Genomic DNA, 13,096 nt, shown 5'->3' on the forward strand with positions numbered 1-13,096 from the left:
ACACACACACACACACACACAGCGGAGGTAATGGCACATGTCTTTAATCCCAGCACTTGGGAGACAGAGGCAGCGGATCTCTGAGTCTGAGGCCAACTTGACCTCTGTAGAGCTCTGTAGAGTTAATTTTAGGACACCCAGAGAAACCATGTCTCAAAAAAAACAAAAAACAAAAAACAAAAAACAAAAAAACAAAACAAGCCCCCTCCGGGAAAAAAAAAAAAAAAAAGGCTGTAAAAAATAGCTCAGTAGTTAAGAGGTCTGGGTTCAATTTCTAGCATCCACATGGCAACTCATAATCATCTGTAATTCCAGTTTCAGGAGATCCTTCTGACCTCCTCAGGCACTGGGCATGCACATAGTATATACACAGGTAGAACAAACACTCATACACATAAAATAAAATTTAAAAACAACAACAAAAAATAAAAACCTGACCTTTATGGTTCAAAAATGCAAAGGTAAAGGAAGATGAAGGCAGGTTGGAAAGTGGCTTTATGTAGAGATCTGATAAACCTTGTGATCATTCTTGGGTTGAGTTCTATATCAAGACAAACCAGGGAGAAAGGCTCTAATTGAGACAGTTGGTATAGTTGAATATGGACTGCAAATAGACACTAATATACTGATCATTTCCTGATCTGGAATATTATTTCATGATTGTGTCAGAGTACCTTGATTGTAGGCAGTTTATGTCTATGTACTGTGAGGTCAGGGCCCAGGGTCTTACCAGTCTAGAAGACATGCATATATATGTCTATATAAATGGCAGTGGTGCAGAAGGGTCAATGAAATATCTGTGATTCTGGAGAAAGTGTAGTAGAGTTCTTGGATTATCCTTGCAGTTATTCTGTAAGCTTGAAATTATATCAAAATAAAAAATTAGATAAAAAAAATAAATGTCCCATAGACAGCATCATAATGAAGCACCAGAATAACAGGGTCAAAAGAGATAATGGCCAGCAAGTTGGGGATGTAGCTCAGTAGTAGACTAGTTGCCTACTATGTGAGAGGTCCTGGTTTTAATACCCCAGACAAGGGCCAGCTTGTTAACATGATGGTACATATATTAAATCATAGCACATACTCAAGAAGCAGAATTCTATGAGTTCAATGTCAGCCTGGTCTACATAGAGAGTTCTAGGCCAGCCAGGACTATACCGTGAGACCATATCTCCAACAAATTAACAGAAGTACCCCAAATAAAAATGGCTAGAGAGCAGAGGGAGATTGCTCAGGGTAATCCTAAAGACAATATGGTAGAAGGCAGAGGTTACATAATACTAGATTGTCCCTATGATACAAGAGAATTATGGTAAAGTTAATCCTGAAAATAAGTATGAAGTAAACGTTTTCAGACAAGATTAAGTTGCCATCAGCATATCTTCTCCAGAGAATTTTCTGAATATGCTTCATGCAGAGGAAGAGACCCCAGACAGAAACATAGGATGCAAGGAGGAATGGAGAGTAAGAGACATGAGGGGCAGCACTGATGGAAATTAAATGTTGGTAGCCAGGCATGATTACAAATGCTAATAGTAGTCCTAGCATTTGAGAGGCTGAAGCAGGAGGGTGGCTGTGATTTTGAGACCAGCCTAGACTACATAGTAATTACCAAACCAGCCATGGCTACATAGCAAGACTTTATCTCAAAAATAAATAAACAAACAAATAAATGATTAATAAATAAAAGGAGGGACTGCTGGCTACACAGTGGTGCCCAGTGGTTGGTGGGCTTTGACAGCCAAGGTACAATATGTTCAGGGCCCAGCATAGAGCATGCAGAGAAGAAATGGAGATAGCCATCATCCCACATGAGGGGAGGAAAGGAAAGGGGTAGCAGATAGAATAGATAGTGGAGCCATAGTATCAGACTTGCACAAGATCAGACCAGGAGGGCAAGGTCAGATGAACAGAGGTATTGCAAGGTGAAGGGCTGGATGCTGGGCACTACATTGGTCTTCCAGTGCTGCCCTGAGCAGCAGCATGAAGAGAGTTCTCTCCTGTTGCTCTAGACTACAAGAGATGCATTGGTTCTAAGGGATTTAGGCACATCACTTCCATCAGCAGATGGTTATGACAGTTGTGAACATGCTACCTGTGGAGGTCTTCTGGGCTCGAGAATCAGGATTCCTAGAAAAGGTGGTCCCTGGGGCCCTGTAACTGGTCCATCTGTCCATCTGAGCTTTATTTTCATTCTTTGGTTCCAATTATTACTTGCCTAAGAAAACTGAATAGTATGTTTTACTTTTCTAAGCTTTCTGCCCTAGCAAGCCCCAGAACACTATTGAGTCAAGAGGGCAGTTCTGACTTTGAGGTGGACGTGTATGAGCACTGTGCAAGACAGAACACTGTGCATTTTACATTTCTGTGGCATGTCAGTGGCCCCTTCAGGTCAGGGGTCATTCACATCATAAATAGGCTATATGCTTGTGTCTTGATTAGTACCACATTTTTCTGATGTGATATGGTGCATATCACTTAAGGAATAAATTATTCATAAGAGAGATTTGCCATGTCCGCTCTAGTGGAAGAGTACACCACAAGCTCTCTCTGCTGTGGTCTGCCCCCTCATCTGGCACATAGTACACTTTTGTGGGGCTGCAGTGAGCCAAGTATTAGGTAGAAAGCTGCCTCTCACCCTGGCCACTGAGGAGATTCCAACAGAATACTGTATCAATGTTATGTACTGAGGCCTGTGGCTGCTAGAGCCATGCTGTGGTTCTTTTCCTTGCTGTGAGCCCCTGGTGCAGCCTGAAGCAGGAAGGGAGAATGGGCTGTGTTACAGTTTCTCCAGGTCCATGTCAGGCTTAGAAGGTCCTGTACATCTGTGTTTCTTTCTAGTACGATGAACACGTGATCAGCCCAAAGGAGTTTGTGCACCTGGCAGGGAAATCTACCTTGAAGGATTGGAAGAGAGCCATCCGGATGAATGGCATCATGCTCAGGTGCGCATCTAACCAACTTGAGGTGATGGGAGGGATTCATAGCCATTGGTTTTTCATTTGATTTTAGATTTTTTTTGAAGATGAGGAATTTTGGTTAAGTTTATTTTAATTTCCACTAATTCTTTACTTGGTGATGGTGGTATGGGGTGGTATGGGGTGGTGGTGGTGGTGGTGGTGGTGGTGTGTGTGTGTGTGTGTGTGTGTGTGTATGTGTGTGTATTTTGAACATTACACTGTTAAAAATTAAGGTTATAGGGCTGGAGAGATGGCTCAGTGGTTAAGAGCACTGGCTGTTCTTCCAGAAGTCCTGAGTTCAATCCCCAGCACCCACATGGTGGCTCACAAACATCTATACTGGGAATCTGATATCCTTTTCTGGTGTGCAGGTGTACATGCAATTAGAGCACTCGAACACTAAATAAATAAAACTTTAAAAAAAATTAGGGTTATAAACTGATGTTTGTACATCAAACATTTAGGTTTAATATTTTTAACAGCTCTTTATGGTACCCTTTACTTCTAGGTTTTTGTTTTGTTTGTTTTTTTGAGACAGGGTTTCTCTATGTAGCCCTGGCTGTCCTGGACTTGCTCTGTAGAACAAGCTGGTCTTGAACTCACAGAGACCCGCCTGCCTCTGCCTCCCAAGTGCTGGGATTAAAGCATGCACCAGCACACCAGTGGTTACTTTCTATATTTTTTTACTACTTTTTGTTAAAGTCCCTTGGGAAGTACAAGGTACATAGGACATGTCAAGCTCACATTCTTTATGACTAATACCTCTGTGTATCTGGAATTTAGCAGGCTAGGAGTGTTCCAGTAACCAGTGCCACTTCACTCTCTAAGCACTCAGTCCCTAAGGTGCTCTGTTTTCTGTCAGAGCAGTCAGAATTTAGCCTCAGAGAAATCATTTCTGGATACTTTCTCATAGCTCTCAGCCTTATACTTCTGAGAAACCCTGTTGTCTAGAATAGGTCTAATGGGATAGCTATTGGGACCACTGGCCAGGGCAGGTATGTTGGAATTGCCTTAGGCCAGTACTGCCTATAGGCTGCATATAGCTAGAATCTCTGGGCTTCTGTTTATTGGTCATGATAGACTGGTTGAGACTGGTGGAGTTTTAATCCAAGACCTCAAAGATACTAGAAGGAGTATTTAAAAGGGAAGACCCCGATAGGTGAGAATAAGTGACTATAGCCTTTGACATTGTCTTAAGGTTTGAGGAATTCCTTTCCTGTCTTTCCAAAAGGTAAGGCTTCCCTGGAAAAGATTCCTACCTCTCTGCCTCTGTCCTGAGCCACTCATGACCTTTGTTAGCTGTGCATCTGCTCCCTAGGTCCATAGCCACAGTATGGATACTTGCTCACCAGTGTTGTCATTTCCATCCTGCAAACAAAATGCTATGTGGGTGTCCTGGGATGGCTGTGCCACCTGTACTGCACTTATATTTGAGCTTTGTGCACAGTCAAAGTTGTGGCCCACCTTCGGTCTCGAGGAACCTGTCTTCAGGTGGCAACCTCTGGAGCTACACCCTACAGGTGCACAATCAAAGTCATAGTGGATGATGTATTTTCAGTTAGGTCTCACCTGGCCTGCTCTGGCCTCTCCACAGGAAGATCATGGACTCTGGGGAGCTAGACTTCTACCAGCATGACAAGGTCTGCTCTAATACCTGCCGCAGCACGAAGATTGACCTCTCAGGGGCCCGTGTGTCCCTGAGTAGCCCCACATCCACCGAGTATATCCCACTCACGCCAGCGGCAGCTGATGGTAAGTACAAGAGGCTGCCATTCTTGCAGGTCAGTTGCAGCTATCCTGACCAGTCCTCTCTGGCTGCCATATACCTTGTCTGCTCCCTACAGAGCATTCCTTCTACATGGGGACCTACAGTGTTAGATCAGCTTTTTTCTTTGTATCCTTCTTAGGATCATATGTGGGGGACTTGTTGGGTTTATAAATGGGGAATCTTTTGTTTGTTTTTTTTTTTTTTTTGTTTGTTTGTTTGTTTGATTTTTCGAGACAGGGTTTCTCTATGTAGCCTTGGCTACCCTGGAACTGTAGACCAGGCTGAGCTTGAACTCATAGAGATCTGCCTGCCTCTGCCTCCTGAGTGCTGGGATTAAAAGCATGTACCACTATCAACTGGCTGCTAATGGGTTATCTTAAAACACTCTTCATTTATTTTCATTTTAAGATAGTAATTAATGTATAGAGAGGGTTTAAGAATGGCTTGTGTCCTAGGCCTGCTCTCTCCCACTCAAGGTCTGCCTGAACTGGTGGTACATTTTTCTGGTGCTTGGTGATTTTGAAAAACTGTCCTTTTTAGATCTCTTACTGTTAGCTGGATATAGGTCTTTCCTGTCATTTGGATTTTGAGTGACAATTTAGGATATTCTCTGTTGATGCCCATCCTTCAGGGTTGTAGAAAGACTGATTTTTCTTTTTTTTCTTATTTTCTCTCGCTCTTTCTCTACGCTCTCTCTCCCTCTCTCTTTTTTTAAAGATTTATTTATTTATACAGTATTCTGCTACATGTGTGCCTACATGCCAGAAGAGGGTACCAGATCTCATTATAGATGGTTGTGAGCCATCATGTGGTTGCTGGGAATTGAATTCAGGACCTCTTAACCACTAAGCCATCTCTCCAGCACCCCCTTTCTGTTTTTTTAAGACAGGGTTTCTCTGGGTAGCCCTGGCTGTCCTGGAACTAGGTCAGTAGACCAAGTTGGCCTCAAACTCACAAGGGTCCACCTGCTTCTGCCTCCCGTGTTCTGGGATCAAAGGTGTGTGCCACCACCACCCTGCAGTTTTCTAGAATTCTGTCCAGTTCTGAGTGAGATATTTCGTAAACTGAGGTGAGAAAGAAGTTGTGTCTTGAGCTCCTTATTGTGTTACCTGGTGAAATTGGGATGTATTATCTTTCTTGCCAGTGTCACTTCACAATTTCTACAGTGTTAAGCTAACATGTACTTCCATGTTGATCAGGGATGTATGGCCTTTCTGTAACCAGCCAATTGAAGAGCCTCATATGGGGATGGGGGAAGATAGTTAGGTCTTATGAGTTCTGCCCTGTGTTCTTCAAAGTGCTTTGTTGTAGACTAGTGATCAAGATTTGGCGGAGTCAGGGTTAGGGTTCAGCACTTCTGACAGTGCTGTGTTTTCCTCTTGAGAAGCCAGGGACACCAGTGTCATAGGGACTGACCTTTGTTACCTCTTTCCTCGGTTCATGTTTATGGTTTACCATAATCTGAGGGTATCTATTGTTTAACTCCTTTCTGGACCCAAAGCACCAGGTACACCAGGGGGTCAGGGCAGAGTTCTTCTAGATACACATCAGAACAAAAGACACTGTGGGGAATGAGAGGTCCAGGTCGTGGCTGACTCAGCTTACCTTATTATAATCAGTCACAGTCCTTCAAAGGCTAGTGAGGTGTTTTAAGTATACTTGGAGCTGGGTAGTTAGGTGTATTAAATGCATTTTCAACCTTGTAATGTTTCCAACTGATATGTTTTATCAGTGTATAGCCCCATTAAAACTAGAAGAAATTTTATTAGCTTACTTCTGCAAGCCTTAGTAAGATGGTAACCACCCAGAATGCCAGTTTCATGGTATTATTTTGTAGGTCTCATGCAACAAAACAAAACAAACAAGAAAACTGTGTAGAATAACTTTTACAGTAAATAGTCAATAAATAGTAGCTCCTTAATTAAGGATCATTGATTGTAGGTGACAGGCCAGGACAAATAGGAACTGCTAGTGCCATCTCCTGACAGAACAAGTGGCTTTCTGAACCCTCTAAACAAGGCTGGTCCTAGGAAAGGTAGACTTGGTGTTAGCTCTTAGGTCTTCTGGTTATTTGTTTTTTTAACTTAGAATATCTTTGAGTCTTTGGCTTTAATATTATATAGCTAGGGAGAAGTGTTCCTGTTCAGTTGATTCCATGCATACAGGACGCACAAGCATTTCAATATTAATGAGTACTAGGATAGTTGCACGTTTTCTGGAATATATGTCTCCTTCTGAGTCAGCCTCTGAGCTAGGTCTGTGCATGAAGCCTTGGGCAGAAACTCCAGAACTTTTAAGTGCAAACTATATGGACAGTTAAGTTTATAGTATCAGAAATGTGCTTGGGGATATATTAGAATGGATGGTTTATCTCTCGTTTAATATAAAAAATGGGAATATGATAAATTCTAGGATTACTCTGGTGTCAGTAAAATTTAGATGAGTTAAAAGTGACCAATAGTGCAAAGAAAGGGAGGTCAAGGTAGGTAGAGGGTTTCCTTGCCTATTTCCCAAGGCTTAGTCACAGGGGATTGCACATAGAACCAGAGGAGCAAAATGTTGGGAGCTGCTGAAGTTAACTGATAGCTCAAAGGGTGTTTTCCTGTTCTTTGTGAGTTTAAAGACATCTGTGGTTGAAAATAAACTCAACATGAAGTAGAGAATTACAAGTGTATTGTACTTATCAGTTCTGTGAAAATGGGTGACAAAGGATTCAGGTGGCAAAGGGTCATCAGGACTTAAAGTTCTGGGGGCTATAATGTAGAGCATCACTCACCCACAGTTCTGTCTTACCTGCAGTGAATGGTTCGCCTGCCACCATCACCATAGAGACCTGTGAGGACCCTGGTGACTGGACCACAACCATTGGAGGTATATTCCCTAAGTGTCTCAGGTGGGCCGATGGCAGGAACTATCCACCCATGGTCTGATTATAGCTGGGCTCAGAATCCATCCACTGACCCACTAGACTTATGGGCCTCAGTGCTTCATGTGCTGACCTCCTGAAGTGATGTCCTTTACTACATCCTGTTGTCAGTTACCCTATACATCAATTTGTCTCCTGCCTACCTGACTCTCTTCTTCCATCATAGATGATACATTTGCATTCTGGCGGGGACTGAAAGATGCGGGCTTGCTGGATGAGGTCATACAGGAATTCCAACAGGAGCTAGAAGAAACCATGAAAGGCCTGCAGCAGCGAGTGCAGGACCCGCCCCTGCAGCTCCGAGGTAGGGAGGTCTGAGTCTCCCTCCTGCCAGCCCCAGGCCTTGCCATGTAGCTGGGATGGAAGTTGAACCTGAACATAGGACCCTACTGTGCTGAGGGGAGTTGTCAGTAGGAGAGTCTTTTGATATACACTCTAACCATCTTTGGAGCTGGCTCCTTTCATAGGCAGTTCCTCAGGAGCCAGTCACTGAAATTTAGGAACTTTAGGAAGGACCTAGATTTTCACTAAGTGTTGGTATTGTCCCTTTAAGATGCTGTCCTACTCAACAACATTGTGCAAAACTTTGGCATGCTGGATCTGGTGAAGAAGGTATTGGCCAGCCACAAGTGCCAGATGGATCGTTCTCGAGAACAGTATGCCCGGGACCTGGCAGGTATGCCCATCAGCAGTGTGGGGTTTGAGGAACCTGTACGCTTACCTCTCTAGTCATGTATACATATGCTTTTCTGAGACATAGCCACATAGGTGAGCTTTTCATTTGAGGACCAAGAAGTCAGAGCAACACAGGCAATATACATGAGAAAGTCAGTAAAACTCCAGTGGCTGTGGCCAGAACTTGCCAGTATAGAAAACACAGGTCACTGTTTACTGACATTTTTGTGATGAACCAAGTTATTTAATTTAAAGGAACTGGATAGGGGAATGGAAAAAAAACCTGTTCCAGCCAGAGCTGGATTGTCCTATGGTATTTGTTTATTAGTAATACGTTTTCCTTGTGTTTTTACTTAAATGTGTGACCGACATGTGACTCTCTCTGTGCGTGCGTGCGTGTGTGTGTGTGTTTGTGTGTGTTTTGTGTAAATAGACGTTTCACTTGATTGCTTTGGCCTAACAACTTTCTTGTGAAACTGACTAAAACACATTGGTGCTGAGGGGAAGGTTTGTCCTATAGCACTTCAACTTTGGAACTGTGGTCTTGGGTCATCCTGAGGGCCATTAAGGGACCCACTGATGCCAGCCTTTCCCCTGGCGAGCAGCCTTCTAGTCATTCGGATGCTTTTGATTTATGAGCCACTCACTGATTATACATGTCGGCTTTATCCCCGTGGGAATGCTGTCTGTCCTCCCCCTGTTCTCTGTGGTGATACTTTGTGTCCCTGCAGCCCTGGAGCAGCAGTGTGATGAGCATCGCCGCCGTGCCAAGGAGCTGAAGCACAAGTCCCAGCACCTCAGCAATGTGCTCATGACGTTGACTCCAGTGTCCCTGCCATCCCCTATGAAGCGGCCCCGTCTTGCTCGGGCTACATCTGGACCAGCTGCTGTGGCTTCACAGGTGCTTACACAGTCTGCACAGATTGCTCTTGGCTCAGGAATGCCTGTGTCCCAGCTGACCAGTGTGCCACTTGGCAAAGTGGTATCTACACTGCCCTCCACTGTCCTGGGTAAGGGCTCTTCTCAAGCTGTCCCAGCCAGTTCACCAGCCTCTCCACTGCTTGGAGGTTACACAGTCCTGGCCTCTTCTGGCTCTACCTTCCCCAGCGCTGTAGAGATCCATCCGGACACATCCAGCCTCACAGTTCTAAGCACAGCTGCCATGCAGGATGGCAGCACAGTACTAAAGGTGGTCAGCCCCCTGCAGCTGCTCACCCTGCCTGGCCTGGGACCCACCCTGCAGAATGTGGCTCAGGCATCACCTGCAGGCAGTACCATTGTGACAGTGCCTACAGCAGCTGCTACTGGACCTGAGGAGCACACAGCCACTATTGAGGTGGCTGCTGTAGCAGAGGACCATGAGCAGAAGTAGCTGGCAGACAGGGTAAAATCCTTCCAAGATGGGCTGGCTGCCTCTCCTCAGGCCACTGCAGGCAGAGGCCACTACAGACACAGGCTATGGGGCTGGCTCAGCACAGGCAGGTCTGATGGGCTGAACCAAAGAGAGGATTGCCGGATGAATCAAGAGAAGAAAAAGGGGTAGAATGATGCCAGCAACCTGGAAAATCAGTCTTCAACTTCTAAACTTCCTCCCCTTTTTTGTGGGAAATACTCTTTTCCATCTGTTGCTTATTAATCCTGTTTACATGTTGGGCCTTGAGCAGGAACCAGAGGGTCAGTGACCAGGAGGAGGCCTGGGTGCTTCTGGTGTAGCTGCAGAGCCAGCACCAGAGCCCCGCTAATTACAGGTCCTAGTGCCTGCATTCCCATGGGGCTGAGCCTGCTGGGACATTATTGACACATATCTTGGGCAGCATGCCTGAGTGTGGAAGCCATGGATCCTATGGATTTGGTCTCTTCCCACAGTTCTCTGTAGGTTCAGTATGGCCAGTGTCCATGTTTCTTCACTGCTGGGAACATGCCCTGGGACTAAGTGCATACCCCAGTCAGGACCGCTCCCCATCCCACAGGCACTCAGGTGGTGAAGGGGTCCAATGGACTTGGCGTGTTCTAGACCCCTTTGCACATGGGCTGCAGGTGTTTTAGTAGGCTTCTAGGAAAAAAAAAATCAAATTTATAGTGTTTTCAACCAAAACAATGCTGAGTGCCTAGGCTCCTGAGTAAGTTCTAGGAGGGACCCAGGGCACCTAATATATATACCTAGCCAGGTGCTAGAGGGCTTAGGTAGTGTCTTTCCCTGAGACAAAGCTCTGGAGGATTTGAATGGAGGTATGCCTGAGATTTGGGGTAGCTCAAATGACTCCCTGTGTGCAGCCAGCTCTTGTAGTCCCCTATAGTAGTCTCCCCACCCACCGCAGATCTCCCCTGAAGGTGGCGTTGGGCCTCTCTGGTCAATACTCAAGTGTCTCTATCTTGAAAGCTCCAGGTTATGTAAGATGGCTGGTTAGCGTGGTGGGCCAGTCAGCCAGGAGATAAGATCTAGAATGTTCCATGGAAGGCTGTCTTCAGGCAGTTTTTGAAGGTCTGGGTTTGGGCCATGGGGGATATCCTCTAGGCTAGAGTCCTTGGAGCCGAACAAAAAATTCAGGGAACAAAAAGTTTTGGCCTCTTGGTAAAGTATGTCCTGGGATAGTCCTAGGGTGCCTGTTGAACCTCCTGTTCTGTCAACTGAAGGCTCTCCTTTCAAGGGCCCTTCAGGAGGAAGGGGCCACTGTCCCATTTCACTGCTTTGAAGGGAACTGGTTAACTTGTCCATCTATCCATCCCCTCTGAGTGCCCAGACTCCTTTTACACCTTTGCTGTGACTGGGGCCTTATCTGCCCCTGCTCTCACCCATGTCAAGCTACTGAGGTTCTAGCTCTTGTTTTTCTTCTGTTACATCACTGTTCACTGTGGTCATGAATCAGCTGGTTTTGGCAAGATGTTTACCTGTTTTTGTATATACTCCTTTTTAAAAACTTATTTTTTTTCATTGAGTTTACAGTCCTGTTATATACAGCTGTGTGACTCTAGGGGCATTGGTAGGACTCGCAGAGTGGCTGCTTCCCTGAAGTCCCTGCTACAAGCTCAGACTAAATTAATGTCACAAATAAAAACCTTCCTGCCCTTGGAACCAAGAGCCTTTCCTTGGCACAAGAGCCTTTCCAGATACCATCTTCTTTTGGGAATGTGAGCCAGTTTCCTTTCTTCATAAGAGCAAAGTTGAAACATTTTTAGCTGTTGCCCCTTAGAGCATGGAGGTACTGGAAGGTGAAGTTTATTTCAGAGCCATACAAAAATAATCTTCAAGTCAGCTTCAGAATTAGTTTACAGCACTCATTCCCAGTGTCCTCAGAGGCTGTCCACACACATCCTCCAAGGCTGTTCCTGGCAGGCCAGTGAAGGTTCTGCAGGACAGAGAAGGCCCAATAGTCCCACCTGCATGGAACCTACAGTTCTGGTGCCAGAAGTGTGCTCATTGCCCAACCACTTGTTTGCACCTGCCTCTTGTGGTTCCTGCTGACTTCTCTGTTGCTGTGTTCCCTGCTCATTGGGCCATTCAGGACCCAGAAAGGAAGGTCTTCCCCTATACATGCAAATATGGGTGCTTGTGGCTGCTTTCAGTTTGGTTTTCTGAGAAAATAAGACAGGCTTTGGTTTTGCAGAGGGTGCAAGCTCCTTTCCATGCCTGCCCAGGAGGCACACAGGGAAAGGGAAAGTTTGAGTTCTTTGAGTTCTACTTTGTATGTTGTTTAGTAAGTATCTGCTTGGTACTTTGATTTAAAATAAAAACACTTTTATAATTTGTGTGTTTGTCTCTTGTAATGGAAGCCATGAAGAAACCAAATTTAACTTGTAAAAGCATGCCGCTCAAAGACAGTGCAATCTTGTGTCAGGTTCTTCAGCTACATCTGCCCACTGAGTCTGATTATGCTTTGGAGCCAAGGAGCCTTCCCAGGGTCCTAGTGTCCTGAAGTCGAGCAGTTTTTTGTTTGTTTTGCTTTGTTTTTTGTTGGTGGTGGGGTTTGTTTTTGTTTATTTGTTTTTGTCTGAGACAGGATCTCTCTTTATAGCCCTGGCTAGACCAAGCTGGCCTGCAACCCACAGGGATTCCACCTGTCTCTGTCTTCTGAGTGCTATGATTAAAAGTGTGTGCCATAACATCCTGTTCAAACAGTTTTAATAACTGCACCAGGTACCATTTGGCTTCTGTGTTCAACTGAGGTGTGCGTAGTGTAGGTGTTAGTCATTTTACTGTGTGCCTCCCTGTTGCTGCATCAGATTGTGCAGACAGGGTGGTTCAGAAACAACAGAGATTCACTCTTTACAAGTCAGGGAAGACACTGTAGAGCTGTTACGAACATTGAACAGGGTGAGGGTAAAGCTAGAGTAACTCTGCTTCACCTTGATCTGAAGCTGAAGTTCCAAGGATAGGGAGAGACCATTGCTGTCAAGCTAACCATGTTTTTCCCTTGCCTACCTTGTTTGAGATCCTTCTTCAGCACTGTTGCTGGATTTGGTATTGTGGTTCTTAGGGGACCACAGGTAGGCCTTTTCCACATCCTACAGAGTAGAGAGGCAGATACCATGTCCTGTCACTTAATGAGAGTTGGATAAGGCACAGACTTCCTTCAGATAGTTGTTTATGGATGTGACTTCCTAAGGGAGACCTAAACAGATGTCTGCTTACCATTTAAAGACTTGCTCTGATTCAGTGTTCTTCTGTGAGCATTCATGCTCCACTGCAAGAGAGCCAAATAGATGGGCCATGGGCCCTTCCTGTCATCGCATTCCATGGACCTCCTGTCTCCAGCACACCTGTAA

General features: G+C 45.1%; 1 protein-coding gene across 2 annotated transcripts in view; it reads left to right on the plus strand.

Annotated features, from left to right (window-relative positions):
• The window catches only part of Gmeb2 (glucocorticoid modulatory element binding protein 2), a 38,900-nt gene extending 26,825 nt beyond the window's left edge, over window positions 1-12,075 (plus strand). For both annotated transcript variants that reach the window (XM_055596224.1, XM_055596225.1), the window contains 6 exons: window positions 2,845-2,948; window positions 4,558-4,715; window positions 7,531-7,602; window positions 7,824-7,961; window positions 8,211-8,333; window positions 9,064-12,075. In XM_055596224.1, the coding sequence (XP_055452199.1) occupies window positions 2,845-2,948; window positions 4,558-4,715; window positions 7,531-7,602; window positions 7,824-7,961; window positions 8,211-8,333; window positions 9,064-9,704 (1,236 nt within the window). In that variant the 3' untranslated portion in view covers window positions 9,705-12,075. The remainder of the gene's footprint in view (window positions 1-2,844; window positions 2,949-4,557; window positions 4,716-7,530; window positions 7,603-7,823; window positions 7,962-8,210; window positions 8,334-9,063) is intronic.
• Window positions 12,076-13,096: the final 1,021 nt, after the last annotated feature.

Source organism: Psammomys obesus, unplaced genomic scaffold (genome assembly GCF_907164565.1).
Source record: "Psammomys obesus unplaced genomic scaffold, mPsaObe1.curated_primary_1811, whole genome shotgun sequence".
Taxonomy (NCBI): Eukaryota; Metazoa; Chordata; class Mammalia; order Rodentia; family Muridae; genus Psammomys; species Psammomys obesus.